The 21,179-nt window shown below is 39.1% G+C and overlaps 1 protein-coding gene across 1 annotated transcript; it reads right to left on the reverse strand.

Moving 5' to 3' along the window:
- Window positions 1–9,983: 9,983 nt before the first annotated feature.
- LOC141628210 (uncharacterized) lies at window positions 9,984–20,466 on the reverse strand. The gene is made up of 5 exons (XM_074441381.1): window positions 20,224–20,466; window positions 19,339–20,145; window positions 18,236–19,246; window positions 10,592–10,765; window positions 9,984–10,100 (listed from the first exon to the last, which is right to left on the reverse strand). The coding sequence occupies exons 1-5, from the start codon at window positions 20,464–20,466 to the stop codon at window positions 9,984–9,986; spliced, it is 2,352 nt and encodes a 783-aa protein (XP_074297482.1).
- Window positions 20,467–21,179: the final 713 nt, after the last annotated feature.

A 21,179-nucleotide genomic window follows, 5' to 3' on the forward strand; every position in this document is an offset into this window, starting at 1 on the left:
TGGTTTAATAAATTTTAAATGTCAAAATGGAAAATTCGCGGGTGTTACATTGAAACCCTTGCTCCCTACCGGTTCTTGGAATGCAATAACTGAGATAAGCCAATTTTTTAGAGACTTGTGTACTTCTATGATTAAAGTTGATTCTATGAAACGTCTAGAGTCAAACATAGCGGAGATAATATGCAAGTTGGAGAAGATATTTCCCACCGTCTCTCTTCAATTCCATGGAGCATTTGCCTCTTCGCCTACCTTATGAAGCGAAGGTTGGAGGACCTGTTCAATATCGATGGATGTATCCATTTGAGAGATTTCTTAATCATTTAAAAAAAAGATTGGAAACAAAGGTTGAGTGGAGGGTTCCATATGCAACGCTTTTTTATTAGAGAAAATTTCAAACTTCTGTTCTCAATATTTCGAAAACCACATTGACACAAAAGCGAAAGTCTTAGATATTGGTGTAAATTGCGATGAGTAGTTAAATCCAAAATTACCTGAGTTATTCAATAATGACATGGGAACTACAACCGGGAAATGTGTTCAGAGGTACTTGAATGAGAAAGAGTATGAAGAAGCTCATTTCTATGTACTAAGGAACTGCGAAGACTTTTTAGAGTCTCAAGATAAGTAAGTTATTACTTCGCCATTACTCAATTTATTTTTAATTATCAAATTAGATCAAGAGAGATCAATTTATAACATGTTTTTGGTACATATAGGGAATTTGAGACACATATCAAACTCACATATCCTGATGTAACATCTTCTGATGATGTTTGGACCAAACATGACAAAAGTTTTTCAAAATGTCTTCGAAATGAAGTGATACATTTTTGGTGATAATGAACAACATATTTGAATTTCTTACTAAATATTGAGAAGAATACAATACATTATTATTAATTAACGTATTCTTTTATTGCTAGTTTAATAAATTGAAGGATCCTTTAATTATAGCTCTAGCGTTGGTCCCTAGTAACATGGTGAAGACCTGGAGAAAATATTCCATCAATGGCTATAAATTTCGAGCTTATAAAGAGGGAGTTGATGTTCCGAAATCTACCTTAAGCAATGGGGTTTATGTGAATTCAACTAAGGGGTTGGACTACTATGGAACCCTAAATGAAGTAATTGAGCTTTCTTATTATGCCGAACAAAGGGTTTATAGGGTCATATTGTTTAAATGTGATTGGTTTGATAATTCCCCTCAAGGACTTAGTATCCATAAAGTATACGGACTTGTAGATGTAAACGAAAAAAAGAAACTATGTGGACATAACCCAATCGTGGCAGCTTTTCAAGTAGATCAAGTTTGTTATGCTCCTTATCCAACCACTAAGAAAGGCAATCAATGGTCCGAGGTTTTTAAAATCAAGGCTAGATCATATGTTGATGCTCCTATTGACGAAATTGTCTTTCAAGAAGATGTGGTTGTCAATCATCACCCGATTTCACCAATTTTTGTGGAAGCGACAGATATTGAAGATGAATATGAAATGGTTGTGGAAAGTGGTCAAGAGGAATATGATCGGGACGTCGGAGAAGAAGAGGGTGAAAATGGACTTCAAGAATTTGTTAGAGCTGAAAATGAGGAAGAAGAGGAAGAAGTCGGAGTGCTTTTTTCAGAAGATAAACCTTTTTTGATTTGTAGTGATAGTGATAGTGATAGTGATAGTGAGGGAGACTAGTTGTATAATCCATTTGTAAAAAAGTATGAACTTTAAACATTCAATAAAATTTGAACCACTTTTAAGAAGTTTGTTTGATTTCATTGTTTTATATAGTTAGATAATTGAATTTATCTCCTTCATAAAGGTTTTCTCGAATCAAGTAGCCTAGATATAATATACAATCGAGTTCTGATCTAATCTTTCAAATTTGCCACTTGAAACTATTAATACCATTGATAAAATTATGAAAACATCAAAAATAAAGAAAAAAATGTTTTAACCTTTTTTGAGGTGTTAGTACTTGACTTTATTTGTTTTCTTGTAAGAGTTATATATTTTAATTTATATGTACTTACTTATTTTGTTCAAATAAGCAATGTTTGCACTAACAATATCTCTTTTGACTAACTATTTGATTTGTTTTTTAAATAGTGATCATGTCCAAGTTTATCCGACGTCTAGTAGGGAGTAGTAGTGGTGGTGGATCTCGCCGTGAGGACGAGAACGCGGAGACTCGGGATAACGAACCAGTTACTACTCCAACATCGGCGCAGGAGGGTGGGCAGGTGACTCACTCATCGCGCCGTGCTTAGCTGGATCATTTTTGGTAAGTTTTTTTTAAATCATATTTTTTTATTATTTTCATACAAGATATATCATTTAAATACTTATATTTGAATTTCTAATATTTATGTGTTTTTCAGGTGGGATGACAAGGTTATCAGGCAATACATTACTTGGTCGTTTATCCGTAACCTCGGATATGAGTTTTTCACAATATGGGGTGAGGCGAACCATGCACAGAGTTTGAAAATGTGGCACTAATTTAGGGTATTTTTAAAGTCCCATATTCTTTTCTTCAATAATAATTTATTGTTGTAGTTAAATGACGGATCAACTTTTCTATTACTAATAATTTGTTTCTGAAATAGACGCATGTAAACTCCATCGATCCTGGCTATGACCCAATTCCCGAGTGACAGACGAGCGTAACGAGACGGATTACCTCTATTCTTAATGGACTCAAGTATAACAAGAAAAAGCCGGATTGGGTGCCTGATACTTGGTGGGAGAACCTTAAGATTAGGGAAACAGAAAATCCCGACTTTACCAAACATTCGAAAATAAATCAGACAAATAGAAGGTCGGGTAGTAAAGATGGGAAAGCATTGGGCACCCACACTCTTGGTTGGAAGAGTTGCTCCGATGCTTTTAGAGAATTGGTAAGTATTTTATTTGTTGCTTTCACAAATTGGTTAATATAAATGATTGGCGAATATACTTGATTTTACTTGTTTTCATGCTTCTTTCAGGGTGAAGAGGTCACTCCGTACAAGTTATTTCTGAAGACAAAGAAAAACAAGAAAGGCGAGTTTGTTAATCCTCAAGCTACCGAGACGGACGTAAGTTTTTGTAATCAATTTAATGTTTATATTTCTAGAAAGAAAGATAATATTAATTGTATTAAATTTCATTCTATATATAATATACAACGCTTTTGTTGTGCTTTTCAGGCTGCTTACAACGAGGAGATGAGTCAACCACAGCCAGATGGACAGGCTCCAGATGAGTACCGGTCATACTTCAACACTGTCAAGGGCTTCGACAAGAAATCGAGGCTATTTGGGACCGGAGAGAAGGGGGCTGAAGTGTGGTATGAACCTCCCAATAACAAAATAGCTGCTAGACAATCTACCTCTTACGCCCCTACCATGGTTACTGAAATTGCCACCCAATTGAACACTGAGCGATTCACTCGACTAGCTTTAGAAGAGCAAGTTCGCCAAACTCAGGAAGAGGTGGCAACCATGCAAAAGGCTTGGGCTGAGATGCAGGCATCTCAACCCCCAAACACATTCTCTTTCCCTACCCCACATCGTAGAGAGGACTTTGCAAACGATGGGCATGGGTTTGGAGGTAGTACCGTTCAGCCTTTAGGTTATTGAGCTTGCCTTAGTTTGTAGGTAGTGGTCCGTTGAGCCTTTAGCTAATTTAGGTTGCCTTAGTTTGTATAAAACTCCGATGTTGCTAAGTTGTAATAAACTAGTAAGACATTGTAAAAATTTGAGAAATTTTCTATGTAAATAACTTTGTTTTTCCAATCGCATTCCATTTTCTTTCTTATTTTTTTGTTGGCTACTCTTGATTCCCGCACTTGAGGTCGACATGAAAATGGATTCCCGCTTGGCGGTCGACGATAGATTGTATGTTGTGTTCTACAGGTGGCTTATATACGCAGATTTGAAATGATGCAAAAATTAGCATCGTGGCTGGCCAGAAGCAGCTGTTTCTAGAAGCAGCAAAAAGCACTCCTGACGGAAATTCCGTCAGTATTATGGTCACTACTGACGGATTATCCGTCAGTAAGGTCTGGGAATAGAGAAGGTATGACGGAAATTCCGTCAGTATTTTGGTCCATACTGACGGAAAATCCTTCAATGAGGTCTGGGACAGAGAAGGTCTGACAGAAATTCCGTTAGTATTTTGGTCCATACTGACGGATTTTCCGTCAGGAATTTGTAAATGCTGACGATTTTTCCGTCAGATACAGCAAATTTCAAATTTTTTTTGGGCCCAGCACTACTGACTTGTCTGACGGTTCAGTACTGGTCATTTCTGATAGATAATCCGTCAGAAGCTCCTTCTGAGTGTATGATGGATAAGCCGTCGGTTATCCGTCAGTAAACTGTAGTACTGACGGATTTTCCGTCAGGACCATATTTTTAATTACCAAACGTAGTGATGCGCGGTACTGACGGATTTTCCGTCAAGAATGACAATTACTGACGGATTTTCCGTCAAGAATGACAACTACTGGCGGAAAAAGAGCATTTTGACTGAATTTTTTTGTCAGTTTCCCGCGTTTTCCTTGTAGTGATTTCAAACATCCCGCTTTAATTCTGTGAGCCACATCTCCATCTAACTCCCCATCATTTTGAATAATAGATCCCAGATATCTGAAGAAATCTGACCCCTCAACAAACTTCTCATCGAAAATAATACTCCCCGCCTCTGTCGATCTCGACCCCACCACTTTAGTGAACGGACACCTCAAATACTTGGTCTTACTCCTGCTCAGCCTAAACCCACGAGTCTCTAAAGTATGCCTCCACAATTCCAACTTTCTCTCCACCCCCTCTTTCGTCTCATCAATCAACACAATATCATCAGCAAACATCATACACTAAGGGATGTCATCCTGAATATCCCTTGTCAACTCATCCATAACTATCGCAAAGAGAAAAGGACTAAGTGTGAAACCTTGATGCACCCCGATGGTAATGGGAAATTCTTTCGTTCTCCCAACATTAGTGCGATTACTTGCACTAGCCCTCTCATACATGTCCTTAATAAGGACAATATAATCGACACACACCCTTTCTCGCCAAAGTACTTCTCTTGGTACCCTATCATATGCCTTTTCTAAGTCAATAAAAACCATATGCAAGTCCTTCTTCTTGTCCCGATGGTGTTCCATCAACTGTCTCATGACAAAAATCACATCCATAGTCGATCTCCCGGGCATAAATCCAAATTGGTTACCCAAGATGTCTATACATCTCCTAAGCCTTTGATCGATTATCCGCTCCCATAACTTCATCGTAGGACTCATAAGTTTAATTTCCCGAAAATTGGAACACTCTTGAATATCATCTTTATTCTTGTACAAAGGGACAAGAGTGCTTCTCCTCCAAGCTGATGTCATCTTGTTACTCCTCCAAATCTTGTTGAAGAGCATGGTTACCCATTCGATTCCTTTCTCCCCAAAACTTATTACATAAACTAATTTATGTATTTTTAGGAGAGAATATTGAAGAGTAGAAAATCATCATCGCACATAAATATGAAAATGAATGAATGAATAATAAATAAGTGAAACTTATTCTCTTTTTAGGTGGGGTGGTGCCGGTTGAAGGGTAGAACCAAGGCCAATGCATGGCCTTTGCTTTTAGTTTTTTCTCTTATCTAAAACATAGGCATGCAAGGCTATCTTTTAGGGTTATGATGGTGTCTTGTTTTTTAATTAAAATAAACACCCCACTATCCCCAAAACCCCTTCCATTTTCGGTCCATTTCATAAAATGGAAATCCATTTTATTTTGTCAAATGTCAATTGTCACACACAACATGTCACATCTAGCATGTAATCAAGTAATTAATTATATTAATGCATATTCAACAATTAAATATCATTATATAAATTAATTAAATTACATATTATAAATTATCTAGTAATTCATAATAACATGTGTATAAAATGGGTCATGTTAATATATTTCACAATATTTTGTAATTATAATTAAACATTCATTCTTTTCTTAATTGTTTTATAAACAATAATCAATTTTAGTAATATAACATATTAATTACTAAATTGAATCTTATTTAATCAAATTACAATAAGATATAATTTTCTCTCTTTTATATCAATTTGTTCAATTCAAGGATTTAATCAATCTGTATCGTCATACAATCGATTAACTTTATAATTGAGGAATCGTCCTTTAGGAGTGACCTTAAGGGATAAACTGACCACCACCGTCAGACGACAGTAATGTCAAACTCTAGTCAGCTAATCATTACCGATTAATGTTGATCATTTGATTATATATAAATCTTGAATCATCCATTACGTATTCTTATCATGAGTTTTAATAATGTTATCGCACTATTGTTGAGGACACATACTCCAACAACAACGGGTCCCATTTTTAAGCCGGAACCGAACAGTTGTTGGCCAAGTACAAAATCAAGCATCATCATTCTTCACCCTACCGACCTCAAATTAATGGTGCAGTAGAGGCAACCAACAAAAATGTCGTCATGATCCTCAAGAAAATGATCGATAATTATCGAGACTGGCCTAGCAAGATACCCTTTGCGTTATGGAGATATCGAACCTCAGTCAGGACGCCCTCTGGGGCTACTCCTTTCTATCTAACCTACGGCATGGAAGCCGTACAGCCAGTAGAGCTAGAGATCCCATCTCTACGCATTCTACTCGAAAGCCAAATTCCAGAAGCAGAATGGAATAAGGATAGGTATGAAGAACTCGTCCTCTTGGACGAACGAAGACTACGTGCCTTTCATAATGTTCAAACATATGAAGCACGGATTAGGAGAGCGTTCAACATGAAAGTCAAACCTCAAAACATCAAAGAAAGAGATTTAGTACTTAAATCTGTTCGAGCTCTTCTACCAGTCGACCCAAAGGGAAAATTCAAACCTAATTGGGTCGGTCCTTATTTAGTCAAATCTATACTCTCAGGGTGTGCGGTTAGATTTACAGACTTAGACGGGAACGGATTTTCAAATCCAACAAATCCAGACCAACTCAAGCGGTATTACCCTTAGAATAGAACTAAAAATGCGCCATGCGGGCCCACATGACGCTCTTGCGACACGAAATACGTGGCACCGGCCAAACCTCGAGATTCGTGCCGCCTCGCTCTTGCGTTTTGGCATTTTTTTATTCATTCTCAGTATCATCAACCTAACTTAATTGCGTTCTTAAGAGTAAGTAAAGCACCATGCTTATTCCTTATGTTCATTACAAGCTCTTGCTTTGAACATTTATTCTTTTACATTTTCTATTGTTTCGAACTACGTTCTGGGTTTGATTTCACTTTTCAACTGAATACGTAGGCAATCCTTCACAAGATACAACCCAATCAATTTCTAATAAAAAATGTAAACAGAAGGACATTTGCTTAGGCACTTGGAATTCGAAAATATAAATAAAGGGAACTGATTTTAGGTTCCTACCTGTAAACAATCGATTTATTCATCTATTAATAATACGCCAAATAATATAAAAATGCATAAATAAATGTTAGGCTAGAATTCTAAAAATCCAGCCATTTATTACAAATGATTGTTAATAATAATATATAATATAAAGACTTAGGCTATTTCTATTCTTCCATCTTCCTCTTGCCTTTGTCATTTTTGTCATACTTCTTGTCTCGACCTCAAGGGGACGCTCTTGCGTTATCTCTGACCTAATCACCAGTGGTCTTTCTCGAGGCCTAGTATTTTCATTTTGATCTACAGTAATCTTCTCAACAGGAGCATTCTTTGGCTTCTTCTTCGGGCGGACGACTCAGAATCCAGCTTGTTCTTCTTCTTCGGTCAAAAATTTCTGGTTCTCTTTCGCCACTTTGCGGATCTTGTAGTCAATTGGCTCATGCTTTCTCAACTTCTCGCGCTCTTCCAAGGTACTAGCCTTGACCCACTGCAAATAAGAATCAAACACCCACAACGAACCAACTGGACTAGGCATAAACCACATGTTCCTTTGAGTCCAGCTCAAAGCCCATTCACGGTAAGTCTCAGAAGTATGTGCCAAAGCAACTTGCGGAATGGTATCAAGATTAGGGATTTTATTTCTCATGCTAACTTGCCTCTTCAGCCTCTCAGGGAAAATTTGGACCATGAACTCCAGGCCTGGGATGCGAACAGATCGAGAAGGATCAAGGGATGATACTCCTGTCAACACCCTGAGGTGCCACCAAGGGATAATCCATCTAATCAGCGGACCTCCTTCATTCTTTAGTTTGTTCTCCCAGTAGTTGCAAACTTGAGTAAAATCAACCATGTACAGCCTTGTCCTCATCACGATCGATCGTGATCGATATCCAGGCACGTCAACTGGGGGCTCGATCAATCGTAGCCTTTCCATCTGCCAAATCTGCAAAAGGAGACAAGTATTAATGTCCCCGTCTCTCGAAGAGAAAAAGAAGAAAAAAAGAAAAGGCAAAAAAATGAAAAAGAGAGAAAAGGCGGGAGCATTTTTATCTGTAAGATGGTAGGACTTCCGAGATACGGGAGCTTACGATTCATTTTTCGATTGTCCAACCCTAAGATAGTCTCTCCCAATACCAAGATGGTTAGGCTCACGCGCAGTTCCATTTGCTAGAAAATACCCAAAAACCGCGGGTCACCTCTCATCTCCACGTCAACATGGCCCTTTAAGACAAAACAATGAAGAAGGCAAAATCCCAAAGCTCTGCGCCTTGCAGCATAAGAAATAGGAGTGTCCTCCCTATCTATAAAACGGTCCCTAAAGTCAAAAATCCGTACACCCTTGGAGGTTACAAGACGATCAACTTCAGCTTTCGTCAATCCTAGAAGGTCCCTAAATTTCTTCTTATATCCTTGGGAATTAGATGGTAAGGCCGGAAGACTTTCTATATCCCATCCTCCAATTGCTGCAAATTCTTCGGGAAAATGACAAATTTCACCTCCAGGAAAGGCGAAAACATGATAATCTGGGTTCCAATATTCAAGACAATCATCAAGAAACGGTCTTACCACTTTCACTTGTTTAAAACAGATGATGGATCCGAAAATGCCCATGTCATGCTTCTCCGCGTTCGAAAACTTATTGGTCCATTCTTTGAGTCGTGATTCAAAAGCATCCATTTTTCTTGAAAATATTTTTTTGAGAGAAATATTATATTTGATGAATTATGGAGTAATAGAAGGAACAATTGTGAGAATAGAAGCTAAACCGAGGCCTCTATTTATACTATTCGTCCTTTCCCAAAATCGCTCAGGAAGAGACCACCTAGGCAAATAACGTGACAAATGTTGCGCCCTTTGGAAGCTCTTGAAGCGGCTCTTCTTTGCGCCTCTTCCCCACTCTGTTTCTGCGATTTCCACAAGGATCTTTCCTAAATTCGGTTTTGGCTTAACTTTCCTATTCCTATAGGAATATGTTTAGTGATATACGGAATTTTTATTTCCTTACCAATTTTTATTCCAAATTCGTTGCGGAATCCTATTTCGACACGGATTCGCTTTTCGAGACGATATCGTCACTTCACATTTCCCATTTTATTTCTTTTTTTATTTTTGGGGAATCATTTTGATCCCTCACTCGTCTCAAAATTTTCTAAACTTACTTTTTTTCATTTCTTTTTTTTTTAGGGGGAAGCACTCCCATTATCCGTCGTGCGTCGAGTCATTTCTGCTCACTAATGGGGGCACTTTTTTTTTCTTTTTTTCGACTGGATCAAGTTGCATTTTGCGCTATTTAAGGCCAATTTTTATGTTATATGCGTTATAATTGGTTTTTCTATGTGAATTTCGGCAGCATGACGGCGTAAACTGTTAAAATGCCAAACCTGTTCTAAGCTAACCTGCAGGTACCAACATATTTCACACCCAGCAGGAGCAAATGGCTCACAGGCCATGACATATATACAACAAAACATTAATATTTACAACAAAAATCGAGCTTATGCCCGAAAGTAAAATAAAATGTACAAAAATATAAGTCTAACTAAGACGGTGAGCCAGACGACCCCTCAACTATGCCACCATCGCCTCAAGAATGGAAATGTCGGCATCTCGAACCTCCAGCTCCCTCGAAAGGCAGGCCGTCTCCTCGCGTGACTCGTTCAACTCACGTACCAACTTACGCTCCCTCTGAAAGGAAAAGAAAGACGATAAATGCAAGCACTTCGAAAGTACTTCAAATGTTCATGCATATCAAAAAAAGAAAGAAAGGGAGGTTCATACATGCTGACTCAGGCCACCGAAAGAGCCTCCCTAACCATCGCTCACAGCCGGGTTGCCATCCTCCACAGCTCCGCGTGCCTCGACGGTGCCACCTATGTTTTAATAAAACCAATATTAGAACCATGTTCTTACAGGATCGATTCAAAAAAAAAACACAACCTAAACTTGGCGCTTACCCTCCTAACGATGTGCTGCCACTCGTCGAGTCAAGCCTCTCTCTCCGCCTTATTAAAAGACGTAATCTCCATTAGCACCGTCGTACCAGCTGGCCCAGGGTACTCAAGTGTCTCAGGAAAAGTTGGGGGCTTGATGCTCGCCACCTCGATCTCCTGCCAAGTTAAATTATCATTTCCAAGCTGTGTTCGAATTCTTCATAGGTAAGAAAAAGTTATACTTACCACTATCGGCCAATACGCCAGGCTCCTCCTCACAAACTCCGAGTACTCGAGCTCAAGAAGGAAAAGAGCATCGTTGCTCGCTCTTGCGAGGTCAGCCATCCTCTCAGCCTCTGAAGGCTCCCTAAACATCGTCCGTGGAGAATCAATGGAAACTGCAAAAGCGTCACGGAGGCACTGTCAAGCCAACCGCTCATACAAGTATCGCAGAGGTCCCATAGGCGTCGCCAGAAGCAGCCTACTCGAACTCCTATGTAATACTATGATTTTATGTACTGTTGGGTACTCTATCGAGTAGGGCTTACTCTGTCGAGTAAGTGAGTTTTGATTTCGAAACAGTGTTCTGCTGATGGGTACTCGATCGAGTAGGTGGGTTACTCGATCGAGTAAGTGGCACTCGATCAACTAAGCCGGCTCTATGGGTTATTTTTTCCGGGTTTTGTTAACAATGCGAAAAAGGTATATAAACACTTCCGTTAGTTCCTTTGTCACTTTTTATCTTTTTCTAAAATCTCACAAGAGAAAAACAAGTTACTTTGCTTTCTTCTTCGCATTGCTATCAAATCCCAAAGGCTAGAGTCGTCGGATCGTTGTGTTCTTTACGCCGTTGAGTCCGTCGTATCGTGGGTAAGATCCTTGTACAGTTTTTATGTCTTTCCGTTGATTTTGTTTCAAACCCTAATTGGGTATTTTCGGGGATTTTGGGAGATTGGTGATTGTTAGATAGTAATGTTATGATTATGTGATTATAGGAAGTGGTTTCGTAGAAGAGCAGAATTGATTAGCTGATTTGTGACAATCTTGGTGATTTGCCTTTCCAGGTAGGGTTTCCCTACTCGGTTATTGATTACATTGTATTTGATAGTTGATTGCTGATGGTTTTGATGTTGTTGATTTTTATCATATTGGTATTGTAATTGGTAATTGTTGTTGTATAGTTGGTTGGATGTGTTTGTCTGTGGTTCGTGAGGCGCGTCCTCGGCTGAGTGGAGTCACTTGCAGGAGTGTCTTCACGCCCTTGATTCACCCCTTGTGGTTCCCGTCACAAGGGAAATGTGCACATTAAGGAACATGGGTTTTCGTTCGGAATAGATGAGCGCGGATTTGGTGGGTACGGTTGCGGTCCCCCACTGGCGGCGTGGAATATCTGATGCGATGGGTATTCTGGCAGGACTACATTGTGTAGTCAAGTGTGTGGAGATGTGATGGAGTTGGGTGATATGTGTGTTGTATCTTGTATATCTTGTTTTGTGTATTCAGTAACTGACCCCGTTTAAATGTTTTGAAAACTATGGTGATCCATTCGGGGATGTTAAGCAGTTATTAAGCAGGTATGAGATGGCTTGCGCGAGGGATAGCTGGGATGGAGTCATCACGTGTCACTAGAGTCTTCCGCTGTGTCTTGAACTTAGTTTATTTTCAGTTGGTTTGATATTTTGGAACAGTTGTATTTCACTTTACAGTTTTGGGTTTTGAACATGTAATCAGTTAAACTTATTTATTTAATTAAGTATGTTTCTTTATGGTCAATTTGATATGCATTGCCTCGGGTAACCGAGATGGTAGCATTTCCATGCATTAGGTGGTCTTGGTAAGGCACCTTGGTATATGAGGGTGTTACATCCTAGGTCAGAGAACGTCGGCTACAAAAGCTGGAGCGCCAGCGTAGTCCTCCCAAGGTCTCGACACCCACTGAAAGGGATACTAGTGTTCATTCCTCTAATCACTGTTATTTCAAAGAAAGGCAAATAAAGATCGAGAGTAAGAAAATGCTTGCACCGTCAAGCTGCACAACATTGACACCCCTCCTACAGGTGTCGTAAGAAGACCGCTGGCTCTTCTGCCGGCATATGATCTAGTCTCTAACTACGGGATACTCTCTTGCCACATCCACGACCCTCTTGGGAGCGGCGGGAAATGCGAGTATACCCATGTGAAAAGCGAGAAATGATTACAATAATCTTTTATTCAATTTTAAAATTTCGATTCGTTCGCTCCTATTTCAAGTCAAATCAAAATGATCTATAAAATCAAAACGATCCATCGTTTCTAATTCTATTTGATCTTTCAATTCAAAATTCAATTCAAAGTTCCAAATTCAATTTCCAATTCAAAATCAAAAATTTCAAATCAAATCAAATCAAAAATTCCCAAATCAATTCAAATTCCATTCAAAATTCCAAATTCAATTTTCAAATTCAAGTCAAAACATCTAAATTCAATTTTCAAAGTTCAAATCAAAAATTTCAAGTCAATTCAAAATTCAAGTCAAAATTCCCAAATTCAATTCAATTCAAATTCAAGTCAAATTCCAAATTCATTTCAATTCAAATCAAAATTCCCACTTCAAATCAATTCAAAATGATCTCTCTTATTTCCATTCAAATCATAATTCAATTCAAAGTCAAATTCCAAATTCATTTCAATTCAAATCAAAATTCCCACTTCAAATCAATTCAAAATGATCTCTCCCATTTCCTTTTAAATCATAATTCAATTCAAAGCGGCCTTTTGTTTCACGCTTCTAAATGATCTGTCATTTATGAGCAGTTCTATCATTTCTAAAAATCAAAAAGAAAAGTAAAGGAAGGTTCATACCTCCAAAATGAGACTGGACCTACGATGCTTGAGGAGAAGTCCCCTTCTCCATCGGCTCGGGACAAACCATGGCCCTCATGTACAATATTAGGACCGCAAATCTTGGAGTAACCCGGTCAAACGGCCTAGGCTACGCAAGTCGGTAGGGAAAGGAAGAAGCTTCGTCCACAAAGACATCTCCCCCTTATCTCGAAGTAAATCGAAGACAGAAATCACCAGAGCCATAGTCGGGCTCGCTGCTCAGCTGTACATGGTAGCGGAGGCACCATCCCACCACCTGCAGTCATTTGCACTCTCGCCGGAGGAGCCACCATCCTACCACCTGTAGTCATATACACCCTCGCCGGAGTCTTTCCATCAAAGTATTCCTTGACGTAAGAACTCGGAACTAGGCCGGGTACCCTAGGCGCAGCCTTGGCCAGGTTCTAGCCGATCAAATCCCTAGCCTCGGCTGAATCCGCTCTCATGGCCATCACAGGCCACATTATCGGCTCTTCTCCGCAAGGCAAGATGGCGATCATACTGTAGTCCTCCAAAGTGACCCCGATCTTTCCAAAAGGCATATGGAAAGTCGAGGTCGTGTCCCATAAGCAATCTAGGAAAGCTCAAATCAGGCACATGTTGGCCCGAATCTTCTTCCCCTTGATCTCTCGCGAGGCCCTCACTAAGGATCCAAAGGCCCCACACTCAATGATATCCTTCTCCTCCTCGACGACTTCTCATAGGCCTCCATCATGGTCGTGTACCCGAGAAATGGACCTCATGTTCCCGGCCTCTGCATTTTCAAAGTCTTATTAGCTTCTTAGCTAAGTAAAGCAGGAAACATAGAAAGATTTAATGTAATGCAAGACAAGATCAAAGCTTACCATACTCCTTGCCGCACGATACGACAAGTGACTCTCCGCTGCCTAAATGAGATGCCGACCATCCCATTTATCTACCCACTGAGGCGCAGCCACAAGCTGGCGCCCTCTCCTCCTCACATTGAACCTCGGGCCACCTTCCTCCTCCTCCTCCATTTCCTTCGCATGAACCACCATGGCCTTGAGGGGATTGAAATCTACCTCCATAGCGTCTCGCCCCGACGTGGAAGTTACATCCTATGCAAAAGAAAGCAAAATCGAAGCATTTAGAGGTCGTTTTGAGCTGCGTTCAAACCATTTCTCAAGCCCTACCATTAAGCAAGTCGACGAAAGTGATAAAATTACGTTCCTATGTAGCTAAAGTAAGCATAGTCATGGTCATGAGCCGAAAATTCGGCAGCATTTCGCTACTAGGAGCCTAAACCCATGCAAAAAGTGTCCTGGAAGACCTATCACAAATCAAAATTTCGACATGGTAGGAAGTTTACCCATCATGCAAGGATTCCAAAACATCAAGTTTCATCAAAAATCGACAAGTTTAAAGCCATTTTCGAGCCCTTTGAAGCGGTTTAGAAAAGATCGTCTTATTTTGTTCTCATTTCATCAAAACTCAACGAAAATTCAAAATGAATACATGGTTATGCTCCTAGCATGTTTAATTACGCATTTCTAATGTCAACTTCAAGGGACAGATTCTTTTGGGACGGAACCCCAAAATTTTCGAGTTTTTTGGGTATAAAAAACCTAATTTTTCTATTCAATTCAAGCTACAAGTGCAATCTAAAGTAAAGACGAGATACATACTTGGATTAGTCATGATTTATGGCGAGTTCCGATCAAATTTTTTTAAAGTTTGCTTACGGTTTTCGTGTTTGTCGAGAGGAGGAAGAAGAAGAAAAACTTTGTTTAAAATAAAACAAAACTCGCGCTGAGTTCTGTTTTACTCAGGCACGTACGAACTTGGGAGAAAACACGGCAAATGTTGCATCCTTTCCCCAGCTCATGTCTCTGTTGCGCCTCTTCTCCAACAGGTTTCACAGCAGCTCTTCCTTTTAAGTCGTTAAAAATTTGCTATGGGTGGACCCAAGCCTATATTTTCGCGCCTTTGGATATTTCCTTTAGTGCTACGGGTATTTTTACTCCGTATATTTTCTACGGGCGTATTTTTCACCCATTTAGTCTATATTCTCCCCAGCGGTTGCAATATTTTATTCTCCAGCGAGAGTTCATTGCCGCTATACAGCCCATGTATTTCTTTAAATACAAGCTCGATGCAAATTAATTATCCACGATTCTCGGAAAGTCCCGTTTTCAAGACAATTCTTATCCAGCAGTTCTCGGAAAAATCCACCTCCTTCAAGTCAATTATCTTCAGCGTTTCTCGGAAAGTCTCGCCCTCTTAAAAAATCAAGTTTCATCAGCGTTTCTCGGAAAGTATCGCCTTCTACTCAAGTCAATTATTCTTTGGCATTTCTCGGAAAGTCCCGCCTATAATCAAGATAATTATTATTAGCGGCTCTCAGAAAGTTTCGTTGCTTCAAGCGTTTCTCGGAAAATCTCGCTCTTCTAAATCGTCAAGTTCGCTCAGCGGTTCTCAGAAAGTCCTGCTCTTCATCCCAGGTATGATTTCTTCCTATGGCCGGCTAGGCTCCTTACGTAGTCTAATGGACTTTAAACGACTCTCTCTGATAGTCGACAAACTCTAAAATGTTCCTGACGATAGGTCCTTGGCTCAGACCCCTTGAGCCGCCTCGCGTTGCCATAGTCTTTAGGTTGTAATCTTTGATTGAACTGGAGGCTATACTTTGACTTTTGCCTTGTCCAAGCCTCGGTCAAAGTGGGGGCTTTGTAGACATCTCGTTTCTGCACCTCCCGCCAACCACCCAGTGATTATGGGCTGCATGTTTAATTATATGGAGAAATTTATGACATTTCATAAGTTCGTCAACACGTGATAGCTCAAACAGTCGGGTCAACCTCATGGGCGTCATCTACGCACCAATACGGTCATTTTGACATTAATTAGAGTTCATTTGGAGTCCAGGTCAAAAACCGCTTCAATTTTCTAAACCGTCTTAAACCCGAGTCGGAATATTCTGGAATTTTCTGGAGTAATATTCCTAAATTTTATCTATTATCACGAAAATATCTATCTTACAGAATAAGGAAGCCTACATCTTCCCTAATTCCTAAAACCAACCGTGTAAATCTTTCTTGCAGAGGAGGAAACTGCCCAAGATAGAACGCAGCAGGTACTGCGACTCTTGGAAAGGTCGCAGTTCCTGCTGCGCCTCTTCCTGGGCTGCTTTTTCTTCAGTTTTCAGATTTCCTCCGGATTTCTTTCCTAATCCTACTTTTTCCATAATTCCTCCGTGTGATTAGTATAAATAGAGGCCTCCACCTTACATATTTCTCATGCGAATGTCTGCCCTTCTCTTCTCCCTTTGCATTCTAAGACCGTGCTCTTGCTTTTCGACGCCTATATGCTTGGTTTACTCAACCACGTAAGCTCAGATCCTTCTGAGTACCGGTCACGTTTGTATGACCGACCAATTTGACCACTACACTTTAATCAACTCAATCAATTTGTTCTAAATCCTTTTAAGAGGGCACTTTCATACTACATCGAGTCGAGCAATCACTAATATGACAACTTAGTTAACCTCGCTTCGTCAAACATGTAAGTCTGAGAGTGTAAATCCCAAAATCCCCCAAGTATCGCTTTTATTAATTTAATTGTATTACGCTAAAATTAGTCAATTATTAAACTGGTAATTCATAGTACGATGACGATAAAATAATCATATACTCTGATGGTACGTAACCTACTATATGGAGTATTAATTAGTACTACTATAATACTAGGATTAGTTCATATGGAGTATTAAACAAAGTATCACTACATTCCCATTCAATTACCAATATAGATCAGGTATTACACTACCCATACAAGTAATACAACCGCAACCACTACGAGCTGCTACCCTACATAAAAGAACCGTGTAAGACTCCCCAAGCACCCTTTAACCTCATGACACCATGCCCAAGCCGACACAACCACCACCATCCCTATCGTCTACCACCACCACCTGATGCCCAGCCAACTACCTGACACCGATAACACCACCAAGACACAACCACCCATCCTTGCCCTACCCACGACCCACAACAACGAGCCAACACCTTTCAATCAACACTAAACTGTAAACACGTCCCTACACAAGACAGCCAACACACGCCACCACGCACCACCACTGATCACCCCTCACAACCCACGACAACACCACGTCCTAGTCACCAGACCACGCCCTAGCAAGCACCACCCTCGACAACACCTACAACAACAACAACAACCAACGACTCCCCTGTTTTCCTCTGTTTCTCGCGAAATCCGGCCACATCATACCAAACACCACCTTGGACCACCCAAACTCAACCACCAAGGTCGACCCAACCACCAGGTCTCAAACCCACCATACCCAGGTCAAGTCGAGTCTGTTTAAGGGTTCAAAAGCCAAGTAAAACTAGTAAATCCTATATCCTAACCACCCGATAACAACCCCTTCAAACACCCCCTTCCAGTCGGTCATAATTGGTCAACAGTGGGTCCGGTCAGCCTCGTGTGTCCCACAGTCAAGGTCATGGTCTCGGGTCAGTCAACGGTTGTCTATTTAACGAGTTATATTAGTCTTAAGGTGAGTATGTTATGAGACTATTAGAAAATTACCTTGTGGCGATCTCTTAGCTAGTTCTTCTTTCTCTTTTCTCTTTATGTGAATTATTTCTTGTTCTCTTTTCTCTTATGTGAATGTGAATTATTTGTGTTTTATGATGAATAAGGTCTATTTATATAGTTAGGTCATAGGGTATAAGGAAACAATTAGGAAACTATATAATTATCATATTATTATTACTATTGTTATTATTAGCACTATTATTAGCACTACTCGGAAATTCCGAGCACACGTCTCTAGGTTCACATGGCCCATAACACATTCCCGACTAAAATTATTATTTTATTATATTATTCCGTCTTATTCACATTTTATTATTATAAATGTCTATTAATTAATTATTCGAATTACATAAATTATTCCTATAAATACTTATCAAATTACGGGGTATTACAAATTTCGTCTTTGAAGTTTACTCACACTCATAAATGCGATATCAAGACACTCATAACAGCAAAATATGCATGACACTGTGATTGAAAGAATTCAGTGCCATTGTCTGACCTTATCACTTTAATCCTAGCATTGAATTGCGTTTCTACCAGATTTATAAAACTAATAATCAGACTAGGAACTTGTGTCTTTTGCTGAAGTAAAAAGGTCCAGGTACTCCTGGAATAATCAAGTATAGCTAAGAAAGACTGAGCACCAGTCCTATCAGGCTGTTTATATGGCCCCCATAAGTCCATATGAACAAGATCAAAACATTTTTTAGCATGTGAAAGATTTCTATGAAAAGGTAAAGAATGATGCTTGGCCAACACACAAGTTTCACAAAACATTTTATTAACACCTTGCATCATAACAGGATTTACATGCTTCAGTTTCTCAACAGATGAATGTCCAAGCCTAGAATGAAAAAGAGCTACATTTGTTTGCTGAGCAGCATTAGATGAACATAAACTAGATGTATTACAAGTTTTTTGAATTACAGAAATCCTAAGTGTGTATAAATCTTCAGTTCTTTTACCAATTGCAATAGTAGTGTTACTTGAAGGGTCCTGAAACAAACAAGTATTATTTGATAACGTAAAAATTAGTTGAGATCTAGAAATTAACTTGCCAACAGACAGGAGATTAGGCTTAAAATCAGGGATAAGCAAAACACCATATAGAACAATTTGTTTGGTTAAGTACACTGTCCCAGTTCTATAAACTGGTTTTAATGTGCCATCAGGTAATGCTACAAACAGCGGATGTGGCAAATTAATAACATCATGTAAAATGGAGGCATCTGAAGTCATATGATCAGAGGCTCCAGTGTCAATCACCCAATCCTTGTAAAATGAAAAACCATAATTAACAATAGAACATGGAGGAGATATACCTGCACAATGGCTAAAAGTCTGAGAATTGGGATCACAAGATTGAGAAGAGGAAGCTTTTTCAGATAAAGCTTGAAGAACCTTACTCATTACAGAATCCACAATGCCTTGCACGAGATCAGGTGAAACCTGAGAAGACTGAGAAATATCAGCAGATATTGAAGCCTTCTGATTATCCGGTAATGACACCCCAGGTTGATTATAGCCAAAAAATGTGGGATAAAAAAGACCCCATTCTGAGAAATAGGACCATAAACAGGTGCATACTCAGCATCCTGGTTTTGACAAGCTGCTGCAGTATTTGCAGGTTTGTGAGTTGCTGGGTTAACTGTTCCAGCAGAATTGGCAGCCTTCTTAGCTTGCTTAGTTTTCCAAGCCTTGAACTTGTAGCAATGTTCAATAATGTGTCCTTTAATCTCACAAAACAAGCAAGTTTGAAGTTGGAAACAATCTTCAGTCTTATGATTTGATTTACCACACTGAGTACGGGGTATACCAGACAGACCAAGAACATTGGGTTGACCAGAATTGTCCTTAGAACGCTTGCCTTTAGTATTGTCCTTTGTAGGCTTATGATTAACAAATCTTTTCTTAGCAGCATAAGCAACACTCTCAAGAACAGCAGAATTATTATTATCATTAATGGATTTTTGCCTTTCAATCTTTTGCAAAATTCCTAAAGCTCGGTTTATGGGAGGAAGGGGTTCCATAGACAACAAAGATGATTGAACTTGTTCATAACCACCATGTAATCCCATCAACAACTGAATTAATTTTGATTGGGTTTCCCTTTCTACCAACCATTTGAGCATATTGCAAGTACATTTGGCCATAACCCCACAGCTACATTGAGGCACAGGATCCATGTGATCTATGTTCTCCCAAAGTCCCTTGATTTTACCATAATAGTCCAACAAAGAAGCATTTTCTTGTTTAATATTTGCAAGTTCTTTCTTTAACTCATATAATTCTAGCACATTTAACTGACCAAATCGCTCAACCAATTCAGACCAAAGATGCTTAGATGACTGAGTATACTGAAAATTATCTTGCAAGTTTTTAATCATAGAATTTTTTATCCAACGAGAAACAAGTATATCACAACGAATTCAAACATTATACCTTTTATTAGATTTGTCAGGAAGAGAGCATTCTCCAGAAACAAAACCAATTTTATTCTTGGAAAGAAGCGCCTGAATTATGTGTCGCTGCCACTGACGAAAATTGGAGCCATTAAGCACAGTTTCTGATAACTTCAACCCAGGTTGATCAGTTGGAGACAAAAAAAACGGATCATCGAGAGGTGAATACAGAGAATCTTGAGTAATTGATTGAGAATTTGTATCAGGTTGCGACATGATTGTGTGTAATTGATATGAGAAGAAGAAATTTATGAGAAAAATTCAAAGATTTAACAATGAATATGTTTGATAATTTGTGCGGAAGCGAATTTTTGAATCTAAACCACTGATACCATATGAACTATGATCAATCTAGATCATGGTGAATAGTAGTTAGCTGTAAGAGAAGACGGAAGAGAGAGATAGAGAGATTAAGAGAGATGAATGAAAGATTATATTATAAAGTTAGTAATCAACAGAATACATGATATGGGTATATATAGGTAGTTAAGTCGATTATTCTAACAACCTCTTATTCTAACTGCCTATATTCCGCAATCTTCAACCTCTCGCCTTTCCAAAAGCGAGTACAACAACAACAAAATAATAAAGATTTTTCCAAATCTAGTATCATACAGCAAAATAGATATAATAATAATCCCAAAATAGATTCTAGATCTCAACATACAAAGTCAGAACGGAAATTTAAATTTTCATATTCAAGCAAGACAGAGGCGATTACTCGCTCTGATACCAACTGTAAGTTTTTATAATCTAAATTAACATGTTCTAGTTTCATAAAGAACATGTATAAACTGAATGCGGAAGCGATAAAAGAGATCGATTACTTACCTCCAGCCATTGCTTGAAATTATTAATCCGTCTTAATAAAAAATCCCAATTTCTTATGCCTCAAATCTGACTTGGCTTCCAAAACATCAGCCTCGCAA

The sequence above is a fragment of the Silene latifolia genome, chromosome Y (assembly GCF_048544455.1).
Source record: "Silene latifolia isolate original U9 population chromosome Y, ASM4854445v1, whole genome shotgun sequence".
NCBI lineage: Eukaryota > Viridiplantae > Streptophyta > Magnoliopsida > Caryophyllales > Caryophyllaceae > Silene > Silene latifolia.

Coding starts and splice junctions, on each gene's coding strand:
- LOC141628210 (XM_074441381.1), bottom strand. CDS start 20,466: ATGTCGCAACCTGATACAAATTCTCAATCAATTACTCAAGATTCTCTG. Junction 19,247..19,338: donor GTCCTATTTCTCAGAATGGG/GTCTTTTTTATC, acceptor GATATTTCTCAG/TCTTCTCAGGTTTCACCTGA. Junction 10,766..18,235: donor AGTGTCATGCATATTTTGCT/GTTATGAGTGTC, acceptor TTGGCTTGACAG/TGCCTCCGTGACGCTTTTGC.